At 56.4% G+C, this 13463-nt stretch overlaps 1 protein-coding gene across 2 annotated transcripts in view; it reads left to right on the top strand.

Moving 5' to 3' along the window:
- Window positions 1-13463, top strand: part of Unc5a (unc-5 netrin receptor A) — a 61849-nt gene that overhangs the window by 47007 nt on the left and 1379 nt on the right. Inside the window, exons 3-15 of one of the 2 annotated variants that reach the window (XM_047555244.1) lie at window positions 4054-4197; window positions 4452-4555; window positions 4688-4868; window positions 5506-5673; window positions 6225-6389; window positions 7755-7943; window positions 8046-8348; window positions 11156-11243; window positions 11488-11656; window positions 11867-12100; window positions 12232-12381; window positions 12460-12624; window positions 13256-13434. In XM_047555244.1, the coding sequence (XP_047411200.1) occupies window positions 4054-4197; window positions 4452-4555; window positions 4688-4868; window positions 5506-5673; window positions 6225-6389; window positions 7755-7943; window positions 8046-8348; window positions 11156-11243; window positions 11488-11656; window positions 11867-12100; window positions 12232-12381; window positions 12460-12624; window positions 13256-13434 (2239 nt within the window). The remainder of the gene's footprint in view (window positions 1-4053; window positions 4198-4451; window positions 4556-4687; window positions 4869-5505; window positions 5674-6224; window positions 6390-7754; window positions 7944-8045; window positions 8349-11155; window positions 11244-11487; window positions 11657-11866; window positions 12101-12231; window positions 12382-12459; window positions 12625-13255; window positions 13435-13463) is intronic. The other variant, XM_047555245.1, reaches the window with a different exon arrangement.

Genomic DNA, 13463 nt, shown 5'->3' with positions numbered 1-13463 from the left:
TGCAGAGCACTGCACACATGAAGAGCCCTCGAGTTGGTTGTCTTCCCACCTGAGACACACAGCACACATACTGTGGGGGGACAGCCCATGTGGGACACACAGGTGGCACAGGTGAGGCCAGAGTCATATGCAGCTGGTGAGGCAGGCAGCACCCAGACTCACTGATGTGGAAGGCAGGCAGGGGACTTTGTGTTTGGGGACAGGGGGAGGTTATACAGCCAGGCAGGTGCCAATGACCCAGGAAAGATTCCCAGAAGAGGGGGCAACATTCAAACTCAGGTACTAACCACTTGGAAAGAGCACTTCCCAGACCAAGGGGACAGGAGGTTCAGAGGCACAGAACAGCAGGCCTTCAGGGCTTAGGAAAGTGAGCCTGAGGGATAGACAGAGGCTCAAAGAGACCTGTGGGAAGACACTTGGAAGATCATGCAGGGCAGATGGGGACTGTAGGACAACAAGGCTGTGGCCGGGGAGAACTGTTTGGAAGCTCTTTGAATGGAGTTGAAGAACCTTGAATTTAGGCAGTGCATGATCTAGTTGCCCACAGCAGCCTGGTGTTTTACAGATGAGATTAAGACCTTGGCTGTGACCTGCCCAGAGCTCCCCCAGGGCTCCAACTAGGTTTTCTGGCCTACAGAAATCACACCACATCCTCCTCCACCAGGGTCCACAGGGGCTGGTCTCCTTCCCCTCAAGTGTCAGCTCAGCCCACCAACAGGAGCCTCGGAGGACAAGGCTATCCCTCTACCCTCCCTACCACCTCTCTGGGTCAGTGATTCCCAGTCAGGCCCTGTGCTCTGCCCTGTCCTGGCAGCTTCTTTCCTGCAGACCTCATGTTCATTATGTACCTGCTCTGGGCCAGGCACCCGGTAGGTACTAGGAGTTCAGCCCCAGGATTCTCAGGGCAGGTGATCCAACTCTGCATCCCACCCTCAGGAGGGAGCTGTTGGGCACCAGCAGCACCTCCCAGCGCTAGAGCCTCCTCCAGTCCCAGCAGAGGTGCCAGAGGTCTCCCTGCCTGTGAGGACATCTTTAGGGCCCACATGGTGCCTGTGAGAGGGTCTGCTGCAGAACCTCAGGCAAGTTCCTGACCCTTCCTAGACTCAGTTTCTTAATCTATAAAATGGAAATGAGGAAAGCCCCTTGCTGGAAAAAAGCTCTGAGGCCTCACATGAAACCTTTCCTTTCTCCCTATCCACCCCAGGCCCCAGTGCCACTTTGTGACCTGAGCTGTCCCACTGCTACAGCGGGTCCCCCAGGGAAAAAGGACAGGGAAGGAGGAAGCAGCAGCCAGAGAACTGCTTCACTGCCTCTTTGAAGACCTTTCCCAGAGCCTCCTGGAAGACTCTAGGCCAGCCCCCCTCGCTCAAAACACCCCTGCCATCACAGGGTCGCAGGTGCCTGGTTTGGTTGGGCTCAGACCCTTGCCTGAAGGGGCAGTCATGGGCCCACACCAGCACCACATGGACAGCCTTCAACAGGCTCCCGGGGCCTTGCTCCACTCAAGCCAAGCAGAGAAGCAGAGCTCATGGAGACATCCCATTTGTACCTCCAAGGCCCTCTCCTGCCCTGAACACTCAACCTCAGGTCTCCCATGGCCAGCTCATCTGAATGCTCATTGATCTCATTGATTTCTCAACCCAAAGCCTCTGAGTGCTTTGAGGCAAGGAGAAAAGCTTTCCTTACTGATCCACAAACATACCATGGCAGTGACACCTTGTAAATGCACAGAACAAAAACCCTGAACTGGTCTCTGGTCACAGGGCAGGGATCAGAGATCTGCCTTAGCTCTGCAGGCCCTCCTATTCACGTATGGGATTGGGGGTGGCTGGAGGACACCCTCAGGAAACAAGTGCCCATCTTTTGTCTTCATTCCCCATCAAGAAGGCTGGAGGAAGGGACCAAAGCTGGAAAATGCTAGAACCCAAACCTGCTGCCCCTATAAAAGCCTGAAATTTGTGAAATTCAGCGTTGGAGTCAGATCTGGGAGTATGGTTTATTGTGCATTAAATAAACCGGTTACTAGAAACAGATTGAGAAGGTGAGAATCTATGCCCCCACTTGGCCTCAGAGCCCCCAGCCAACCCTCCACCTCCCAGAAAGCTCAGCATTCCCCTGGGAGAGCCCCCACATGCGCCCTCAGCATTCACACACATCCCTCCCCAAGGTTGGCATCTGCTCACTTTTACCAGGCAGAGGCAGACAGCCATACCCAGAAACTGCTCCCAGGAACCAAGCTGCACAGTGGCCCACCAGGGAGGAGGGCACAGCCCCTCCCACCAAGGACCCGGCAGGGCAGGGCTGGGTCCCCCACTTCTCAGAGCTTGTGGGGCTCCAGGGTACCCTTTGCAGAGGTGCCATCTGGGGCTAGGACATTGTGGATAAACTTGGCCCTCATTCATGGCAACAGAAAGGAGAAGAGGAGGTGATGGGACAGAAGTGGGAGAGAGAACAAAAGGAGAAAGGGAACGCTTAAATTTAGTGTAGCTGTCCTCAAGCTGAGTCGCCTGGGTGGTGTGTGAGGCTGCCGAGGGAGGACTAAGGGCTCCACCTTCACCACGGGTGGGAGAGGGCCCTCAATAGAACCATCCAGCCAGGTAAAGTACCTGGTTCAGAATATTCTGGAAGTCTCCCACCACTAACTCCAGAGGCAGAAAGGAAGAAGACAGGGAAAGAGATCACCCACAGTGTCTCAGGTGCCCTAAATCTCTGTATGCTTGACAGATAGCTGGTGCCCAAGGCCCCTCTCCTCTGGACCCTGTGAGGAGCCCATGGGGCAGCAGAGCAGGAAAAAGTGCCCAGAACAGAGGAAGTAGCCCCACAATAATAATCTCAGCCAGAAGTGACCCCCACACACACCTCCTGGCACGAGGGACAGGGACAAGTGAGAGAAAAATCTGGGGACCCAGTGAGAGAGCTGAAGAGAGTCCAGAGGAGGGGTCTGCGAAGGGGTCAGGGAAAGACATGTCAGAGAAATTAAGAGGGAAAACAGTCTCCCTGCCCCCCGGCTCAGCTGGGCACACTGCTCCTCCTGCAATGCCGCCCTAATTGAATTTCTCTGTTAACAATGGAAACACATTGGCGGCCTGGCCTCTCTCCCTCTTTCTGATAAGCCAATGACCCGAGGGAAATTGGGGTCAGGAGGAGGAGAAATTGGAAACAAACAGTCTTTTCTCACTCTGGGGACACTGGTTTTGGCTGAAGACCAGGGAAGGGAGGAGGACCGGCATTCCCCCTTCCATGTGGATGGGGCCCTTCCAGCACACCCTGCCATCTGGGTCCAGGTGTGGCAGAAGGCAGGGAGCTGAGTGCAGGCTGGAGAGGGGTTCCCCGGCACAGTCAAGCTGGCAGAGCAGGTCTCTGACCCTAATCACTGACCAGCTGTCCCCTCCACCCCCTCACCCTCTTCCAATGTTTTCCATAAGGGATGGGCACCCCCAGCCCACCCCAGGGGGATGGCAGAATCCTGGACTTTGGATTCAGACAGCCCTGGATGCTTATTCACTACTCTGCACCTCACTTCCTTACCACAGAGCGGGAATAATTCCATGGAAGGGAGTGGATTGAGGAGGAAGTATGCCCCCCACACACACTTGGGAACCTTTACTTAGTCCCAAGGGCCTGTGATCATACAGCTGCAATTACATTGTTAACAGCTATATCACCTGTCAGACTCTACCTCCTAGGCCTCTGGGGAGGTGGGCAGCCCCTTCCTCTCCCTCTTGTACCCCCAAAGGCCCCTGAGCTCAACCTGTCTGCCCCAACCTTTCTGCCTGGGATCATTGGAGGCCAGAACCTGTTACTCAAGGCTCCACCAGAAACCCCTTTAGGAACATTTCTGTCAGTGACTCCAGGGAGACAAATGAAATGAAATGAATGAAAGTACTAGAAATTCTACTCCTGACCTTCAGGAGATATAAACCAGCACCCCCTTGGGCCACCTGGGTTTCCTCCAGGTTGAGGGTTACCCCCAAAGCCCATTCTTCTGCATAAATGGTAGAGGGTGTCCCACATCTGGGACAGAGAGCCTCAGTGTGGCCCCCGTGTCCCTAGGGTTGCCAGCCATGGAGGTCCGCATCAACGTCTCCAGGCAGCAGGTAGAGAAGGTGTTTGGGCTGGAGGAATACTGGTGCCAGTGTGTGGCATGGAGCTCCTCGGGCACCACCAAGAGTCAGAAGGCCTACATCCGCATTGCCTGTGAGTCCTGAGCTGGGCCCTTGGTGGGTGTCACCAGGAGTAGGGGCAGCAGGCTTCCTGGAGGGGGGGGGGGTCTGAAAACCTCACAGTCCTGACCTGATGGATGGAGGAAGTGCCTGGGGACAGCCTTCTCTCTGTGTCCCCGCTGGTACTTGGCACTTCCTTCTGCCATGTGTCATGGCCTCTGCAGAACCAAAGAACAGAGCTAGCCAGGCTGAACCAGCACTTAAGCAGGAGAACTCTTGTTCTTTCAGATTTGCGCAAGAACTTTGAGCAGGAACCGTTGGCCAAGGAAGTGTCCCTGGAGCAGGGCATTGTGCTGCACTGCCGCCCGCCAGAGGGCATCCCCCCAGCTGAGGTGAGATGGGCAGGGCTCCCAGGTCTCTGGTTCCCTGCCTCACACCCCACCCTGATCGCCCTCAAGGGCTGCTCTCTGCTCTGGGCTCTGTCAGCATGGGCTAACCATGCAGTGGCTTGGCTTCTCCCCCAGGTGGAGTGGCTCCGGAACGAGGACCTGGTGGACCCATCCCTGGATCCCAATGTGTACATCACACGGGAGCACAGCCTGGTGGTGCGGCAGGCCCGTCTGGCTGACACGGCCAACTACACCTGCGTAGCCAAGAACATTGTGGCCCGACGCCGCAGTGCCTCCGCTGCTGTCATTGTCTATGGTGGGTCCCAGGCTCCCCAGTCACATGAGGAATTACTGAGGTGACATTGGGGGAGAGACGTGTGGCTGGCAGGGTGGAGAGAGGTCGTGGAGCTAGGACCAGGTGGGCCAGTGACCTGACTGGAAAGGACAGGTTCCCATGGTTGTTGGGGAGGACAGAGGTGTCTGGGCAGAGTTGGGACAGGTAGGTGGTCATCTGGTGCAGGGGGGCATTGCACAAAAGGAGATAAAGGGACAGGAGGGGATCTAGAGAAGACACCAGATCACCTCCTGTGCTTCTGAGCCCCCAGAATGAAAGGTAAAACCAAATGGTCCCAGGCACCCCCAGGAGCAGGCAGAGGGAGGAAGAGCAGAAGCTGTGGCGTGAGAGGCTGGGGTCTGGGCTAATGGAGCATGTGAGCTGCAGCCCCCTGGCTGTCCTGAGCACCTGCCAGGAGAAAGGTGTTTTCTACAGCCCATGCTGCCAGGCCCTGGGAGCAGTGGGCACAGCTTGGCCTCCCCTCCAGGGCTTCTCCCCAGCACAGCACAGCCCACCCATTTCCAGCTCATGGTCCCTCTGCCCTCACGCTCTGTCCCCTGGGCCAGCATGTCTGAGGAAGCCCCCGCTCCCTGACCCCAGTCCTTCTCTATCCGGGCAGTGAACGGTGGGTGGTCGACGTGGACCGAGTGGTCCGTCTGCAGCACCAGCTGTGGGCGTGGCTGGCAGAAACGGAGCCGGAGCTGCACCAACCCGGCGCCTCTCAACGGAGGCGCCTTCTGTGAGGGGCAGAATGTCCAGAAAACAGCCTGCGCCACCCTGTGCCCAGGTACCAGCGGCCACCGCCTCCCACATCGTTCCTCACCACGCCATCTCCGTGCCCTGGCTCCATTGTGCCCACCAGCCTATTCCCCCATGGCTCCATCCCACCCGCCTGCCACACAGGGCCAGGCTCAGGCTATGGCAGGGATCAGGGTTCAGTGTGCAGTTGGAGTCAGGGCTCAGTGTCCAGGCTCGGGGTTCAACACAGGGTCTAAGTCACAGGGTCTAAGGTACAGTCTGAGGACAGGGTTGAGGGCTCAGCCTGGGGCTATCAAATCCACCTGTGTCTGGGACCAGAAGGGTCATCATGTGACTGAGCCCTTACTGCTCCAGGACCAGGACGGCCTCCCAAGGGTGGGGAGAGCCAAACAGCCCCTGGCGTCATCCGCGCCTCCCTGTCATTAGCATGTGTCATCAAGGCCAGCTGGACACTAGAGGTCCAGGCCAGCTCGCCCTGCCTGGTCCAGGTACCCAGTGGGGCCACACTGGCAGACCACCTGGCTGGCTTCCTGGGCTGACTGCACTGCCTCCTCTCTGCTGTGTCTGTCCCTCATCTAGTGGATGGCAGCTGGAGTCCGTGGAGCAAGTGGTCAGCCTGTGGGCTCGACTGCACTCACTGGCGGAGCCGAGAGTGCTCTGATCCAGCACCCCGCAATGGAGGTGAGGAGTGCCGGGGCGCTGACCTGGACACCCGCAACTGTACCAGCGACCTCTGCGTGCACAGTGAGTTCTCTCTGCCCTGGAATACAGTTCTGTTTGCCAGGAATGGCCCTGCCCACCCTGGGTGGTGGCTCAGGCAGTCATTCCTCTGCCACAGGCCGAATCCCTCTCCAAAGCTCGGGCCTCTGGTGATCCTCTTCATCCCTACCATACCCACACGTGCATGCTCACCACCTCCCACATCTCTGGAGACATGCATGTACTTGAACTTTGACTCATGTACCCCCACCTATTCACCCAATTCCTGTCCTGCAGCCTTACATCCACCCTGTCTCCCAGGCACACACACAAGTCCTGTGGGAATGCCCGGCTTGTGAGACCTGTTAATTAGAAGACCATAACTAACAATTAAAGATCTCTGCTGAATTTTTTTCTCTAGAACACACCCTCCCCCATTCTTTCAATTAAAAACCTAATTATCTGTGTCAATTCTTTTCTGATGGACATTTCTTCCATTATGCAAAACCCTTCTAAAATCAATACAGCTTCCTCCAGGTAGTCGATGCTCCCTCCCCCTGCCCAGCGCCAGGACTTGGGAAGGCAGACAAGAAGGGTCCAGGGACTGAATAGGAATCACACAGCAAGCAGATCCATTGTGTATTAGTCTGCTTTCCATTGCTATAACAAAATACCTGAAGCTGTGTTCTTTGTAAAGAAAAGAGGTTTGTGTACCTCACAGTTTTGAAGGCTGAAAATCTAAATAACAGCACTGGCTCTGGCAAGGTCCATTCATCCATACACCATCATTCATGGTGTATGGCACAATAAAAGTACATGTGAGAGGGAGAAAGTACATTGCAAGACAAGAAGGCAAAGAGACTGTGGAGAAACAGGTCTTGCTCCTCTATAGCAACATTCTCACAAGAACCTACCAGGGTCCCACAGGAACTACCTCAACACCTTTTGAGGGCTGGGGACCCAGTGACCTAAAGACCTCCCACTAGGCCCTACCTCTTACAGATCTCACATCACCACACTGGGAAGCACACTTCTAACACATGAACTGTTGGTGGACATATTCAAATACTGTTTTGGGAATCCCAGGAGCTTACCCCCAGCCCCAGAAGAGCAGATGGCAAGCTCAGCCTAGCAGCCAAGCACCAGGCCACCTGCCATTCCCTTCTCCATTCTCCTGGCAGCTACCTTGGCCTGAGTCTCATGCCTGTGAGGGATGAGTTGCTTGGACTTGCAAGCAAGGTCTCGCGGCAGGTGCAGGGCTAGCATGCACACGCCTGACCCCAGGCTCCCTGCCCAGGGAGTGTGCTAATGCCCAGGAATGGAAACCATGCCGCCTGGAGTGTGGACCACTGACCTCTCCCTCCCAGGCCCTGTGCCCCTGCCTCTCCCAAGCCACACTCTCTCCTGTAGCTGCTTCTGGCCCTGAGGATGTGGCCCTCTACGTGGGCCTCATTGCTGTAGCCGTGTGCCTCGTCCTGCTGCTGCTCGTCCTCATCCTCGTGTATTGCCGTAAGAAGGAGGGGCTGGACTCGGATGTGGCTGACTCGTCCATCCTCACCTCAGGTTTCCAGCCTGTCAGCATCAAGCCCAGCAAAGCAGGTGCAGTGGCCCCTATCCCCAACTCTCCTTCCCAAGCCTACATGCCAATTGCTGCTGAGGAAAGCACTCAGCACTGCTCCCTGAGTCTCTTTGTCCCCACAGACAATCCCCATCTGCTCACCATCCAGCCAGACCTCAGCACCACCACCACCACCTACCAGGGGAGCCTGTGTCCCCGGCAGGACGGGCCCAGCCCCAAGTTCCAGCTCACCAACGGGCACCTGCTCAGCCCACTGGGTGGTGGCCGCCACACACTGCACCACAGCTCACCCACCTCTGAGGCCGAGGACTTCGTCTCTCGCCTTTCCACCCAAAACTACTTCCGCTCCCTGCCCCGCGGCACCAGCAACATGGCCTATGGGACCTTCAACTTCCTCGGGGGCCGGCTGATGATCCCTAATACAGGTAGGAAGGACCCCAGAGTGTCCCAGGAGCTCTGACTAACCTCGTTTCCCTCCTGGAGGACAGGACAGCCCAGATGTTCCTCCTGGGCCGCTGAGCTCCTAGAGGCCCCTGGAGCAGGCCTGCAAGGAAAGGGGCAGATTTTGGAGAGAACCCAGTTGTGACTGTCAGTGGTGCCATGGCCAGAGCTGTGTCCCTTCTGTTGCCTATGGACGCAGAGTGTTGTCCATTTATTTGCACAGCCAGCCCACTTATGTGTGCTTGACCATGGACCAGAGGTGGGGCAGACACCTGCCCCAAGGAGCTTACAGATAAAGGGAGAGATGGTAAACACAAATGCTGAAAAGCACAGGCACGAACAGAGGACCTCTTGGAGCCCTCCCTCCATCTTGGCTTCTGCCGATCACATCACAGAAACCCTGACATGGTTGTAGAGACTTCTTGTGAGAGAATCCTGGACCCTCCTGTGGCCATCTTGGGAGAAACTGCCACAGCTTCCCATGAGGCTGGCTGCTCCCTCCTGAAGTTCTCTTTTCCCTCAGCTTAAATGACCCTGTGTGCCCCAGATTTCCTTGCCCATCTCTGGCTGCTCCTGGTGACTAAATGTAGGTGTTCCTCAGCACTCCTTCCTGGAGCCTTTCTCTGCTGAACGATCTCACCCACTCCATGGCTTTAATCGCCATGTCTATGCCGATCACTCCCACTCCTCCATCCCCAGCCAGAACCATACACCCAGCTGCTTCCTGGGCAGCTCCATCTGGATGTCTCACAGCACCTCAAATTCCTTGTGCCTAAAACAGAACCGTCTCCCACCCTCCCCCAGAGCCATCCTCTTCCTGGCTTTCCCCAGCTCATGGACAGCACAATTCAGTTTCTCAAGCCAGGAACTGGCTGGGGGGGGTCACCTTGACCTCCTGCTCTTCCTCATTTGCCCCCTTGGACCTATGCCAGCTTCAGTCATACACCAAGTCCTATGTGTTCTCCCTGCTCAATAGCTCTGGCCTCCTGTTTATCATTTTTCCCAGATGTTTCTCCTGGCTCAGGCCACCACACCCCTTATCTCATTGCAGCCCCCATTTATCAAATGAATCCAGAGTTTATTATGTCCCTCCTCTGCTCAAAAAAATCCCTCTTCTGCTCCCTGCAAAGCCCACGTGACAAGGTAGAGATAACCCATCCCCCTCTGTCTGGCGCTGTGGCCCCTTCCCTCCCACATGCACTACTGCACACTGCAACCACTATGGCCCATGTGTACCTCAAAAACACTGCCCTGCCCTTTGCTCATACGGGTTCCTCTGACCCTTTCACTGGCTCATCTGCTACTTTTCCTTGAGTCTTGGCCTGGCAGCTCTTGCTCTCTGAGCCTCACATTCCCCTCTGGACAGAGGATGATGATGAACCCCTTATGAGTCTATTGGGGTGAGGAGGTGAGATGGTACCTTTTGGATCTAACACAGAGGCAAGCAAACAACAGTGCTCAGTGGCCATCAGCCCTTCACCCTGGCAGAGTAGGTGGGTGCCACTGCTCCCTGCATCCTTTACTGCAGTTTGCTTGTCCTTCTCCGGGCTGTGCTGAGAGCTTTCATGAGAGTGCGCCGGCTGGTTTCCCAAGTGCCCAGCTTTAGTGTTCAGCATTAGCATTTGTTAAGTGAGCGTGCAAGTGTTTGTGACTCCGTCACAGAGCATTCATGACAGGATGCCTGGGATTGACACCAACTCCAGCAACATTAGGTACTAGGGGGCAGTGCAGGCTAGTGAAGAAAGCAAAGACTTTATATACACCATCAGTGGCTTCCCTTGTCTGTGCTTCAGTTTTCTGTGAAATACAGTCATGTGTCACTCAATGAGAGGGGCATGTTCTGAGAAAAGTGTCTTCAAGTGATTTCCTCAGTGTGAACATCATAGTGTGTGCTTATGAAAACCTAGGTGGCAATGATGTCACTAAGCAATATCAGCTTATGGGACCAACATTGTAAATGCTCTCTTTCATGGACAGAAATGTCATTATGCATCAAGGGACTATCTAGCCACCTCAGAGCTGCCCATTCTGGAGAATATACACTTGTTTTTGAATTTCATGAGATAAAGTTATAGAATGTTTCCCTTTTCCCCTGTCCTGAGCTAGGAGTCCCCTCCTGGTGTAGGATTCCTTATCGTGGAGCAGGGCCACTCTTCCAGTCCCCTAGAGTGACTCCTGACCCTGTCCTAGTGGTATCTTGCCCCCCTCCATCCTTAACCACCCCTCTGATAGTGCTCCTGCAGGATGCCTGGGTAAAGGTATCTGTATGATGGCTCCCAGACCTACTGAGCTGCCAAAGCTTGTGGGGGCTGTTGAAGGACTAGTCCTCAGAAGGGACCAGAGCTGATGGAGAGGGGAGGAACTTGAGCAGGGCAGGAGGGTAAGAACCACTGAGAATCCAGCACAGGCTGGGCTGGAGATACTGCTAGAAAGACAGTGGGGACCAGAAGTGAAAGTCTTAAATGCCAGGCCAGGAATCTGGACTTTATTGCAGAGGCAGGGATATGCCCTGGTCCCAGCCAGTCCTTTTGGGTTACAGGGGAGATAGGGACAACATCCCTGGCACCTTCTATCCCAGAGTTTTCTGTGCCTAGGCTAACTAGGCATGCTTCTCCCACCCGGAATCTCCCTGACTCATCTTCATGCTGGTGTGGGTGGTGGGACAGCATGGCAGTTCTTGCAGCACCTCTGTCCCCAGGCCAGTCCTCAATGGGAAACTCATGGAGGCACTGGCTAGTAGGATACGGGTGTCTTGCAGCTGGTAAACCTGGCCTCCTCCTGTCTGTTACAGGAATCAGCCTCCTCATCCCTCCAGATGCCATCCCCCGAGGAAAGATCTATGAGATCTACCTCACACTGCACAAGCCGGAGGACGTGAGGTGTGGGCTGAGTCCTGCTGTGGGCCGGGAGGGTCCTGCTTGCTGCCTTCTGTCACGGGGACACCCCCTGCCCAGTCACTGTTGCGTCTGGCCTGAGGGAGGGCAGGAGAAGAGCTACACCTAAACCCACTGGGTCTGTAACTCTGGGGTGCTGCTGCCCTGCACGAGGCTCAGCACCTTGGCCTCTGGTCCCCAAACAGGCCACTGACACCTTTCCCTCCCCACCCATATTTCCCCACTTGAGGTTGCCCCTAGCTGGCTGTCAGACCCTGCTGAGTCCCATCGTTAGCTGTGGGCCCCCCGGAGTCCTGCTCACCAGGCCCGTCATCCTCTCCATGGACCACTGCGGGGAACCCAGCCCCGAGAGCTGGAGCCTGCGCCTCAAGAAGCAGTCGTGTGAGGGCAGCTGGGAGGTGAGCAGAGAACAGCCCCAGAGCCTGGCTCCCAAAGCACTGGCCTCAGAGCCGAGCATAGCCTCCTGTTCGCTCAGCCTTGGCCCTCAGCAGCCAGGTGACCCTGAGCCACACCCAGATCCCTCCCCAGTCTCTGGCTACTTCTCAGAGCTGAGATTGGCCCAAGGGCTCCCAGACTGGGTGGAACTGACCCATTGGACTCACCCACAGGATGTGCTACACCTGGGTGAGGAGGCACCCTCCCACCTCTACTACTGCCAGCTGGAGGCCAGCGCCTGCTACGTCTTCACCGAGCAACTGGGCCGCTTCGCTTTGGTGGGAGAAGCTCTCAGTGTGGCCGCTGCCAAGCGCCTCAAGCTGCTTCTGTTTGCCCCTGTGGCCTGCACCTCCCTTGAGTACAACATCCGCGTCTACTGCCTGCACGACACCCATGATGCACTCAAGGTAGGGTCCCTCCAATAACTCTGGCCCTGTGGGCTGACTGCCCGGGGCTCTCGGCAGAGTCCCTTGCTTCAGGGGCAGTGGAGAGGGACTCTCCCAGCCCCCAGGCCCTGCTGACCACTTGGACACTGCAGGAGGTGGTGCAGCTGGAAAAGCAACTGGGTGGACAGCTGATCCAGGAGCCTCGTATCCTGCACTTCAAGGACAGTTACCACAATCTGCGCCTGTCCATCCATGACGTCCCCAGCTCCCTGTGGAAGAGCAAGCTCCTTGTCAGCTACCAGGTGAGGACTGAGCCCACTGCCAGCACTCAGGGGGCTGCAACTGTTGCAACCTGATGCCTCCTGTCTGCCTTCCCCCAGGAGATCCCTTTTTATCACATCTGGAATGGCACGCAGCAGCATCTGCACTGCACCTTCACTTTGGAGCGTGTTAGCCCCAGCACCAGTGACCTGGCCTGCAAGGTGTGGGTGTGGCAGGTGGAGGGTGATGGGCAGAGCTTCAACATCAACTTCAACATCACCAAGGTGGGCAGAGGGGCAATGTGCTCCTACACCATACCCCAGAAATGCCTGCCGTGCCGCCCGTGTCACCAGCTTCTCACCCTACCCCAAGCCCACCTCCTCCTAAAAACTATTTGGCACCTTCCAAGTGCTGGGGTGGGAGGTACACATGCCAATGAAACTTGAAGAGGGGTGTCAAATGGTGTGGGAGCAGGGCTGGCCTGGGAGCGGGTGGGCTGCTGGACTGGCTTCCTGAGGAGGGACTTGGTACTGGGCCCTGAAGGATAAGCAGGAGTTTGACAAGCAGCAAGGTGGGGAAGGACATTTCCAGCAGCAGAAGCTGAGTAGAGAGGACGAAGGCAGTAAGAGCAGTGAGGAATGCTGGGGTTAGCAGAGCTGGTTGAGGGCCTCGAGGTAGGGGAAGGGGGCCAGAGAGCGCCTCTTCACTGGCTGTGACCTTGGGCAGGTTGTGCACCTTTGATCCTGGAGCCTCTCTGAGGCCCAAAGAGTAGGGCTTGGCACACGAGTGGGGAGATACTCAGGAAGCCCCAGTGCCCACACCACCTCCATGTTCTGGGGTGGTCTGGGAGCTGCCCCAGTGGAGGTGACAGTGAGAAGAATTCTAATACCATCTCCTCCTACTTCCCACCCCCAGGACACGAGGTTTGCTGAGCTTCTGGCTCTGGAGAGTGAAGGGGGGGTCCCAGCCCTGGTGGGCCCCAGTGCCTTCAAGATTCCCTTCCTCATTCGGCAGAAGATCATTACCAGCCTGGACCCGCCCTGCAGTCGGGGTGCTGACTGGCGGACTCTAGCCCAGAAACTCCACCTGGACAGGTGGGTGGGACATGGGCTGGGGGAGTTGC

The sequence above is a fragment of the Sciurus carolinensis genome, chromosome 6, assembly GCF_902686445.1.
Source record: "Sciurus carolinensis chromosome 6, mSciCar1.2, whole genome shotgun sequence".
NCBI classification, from domain to species: Eukaryota; Metazoa; Chordata; class Mammalia; order Rodentia; family Sciuridae; genus Sciurus; species Sciurus carolinensis.
The sequence above is the reverse complement of the archived record's forward strand: the minus strand, read 5'-3'. Positions and strand labels throughout refer to the sequence as shown.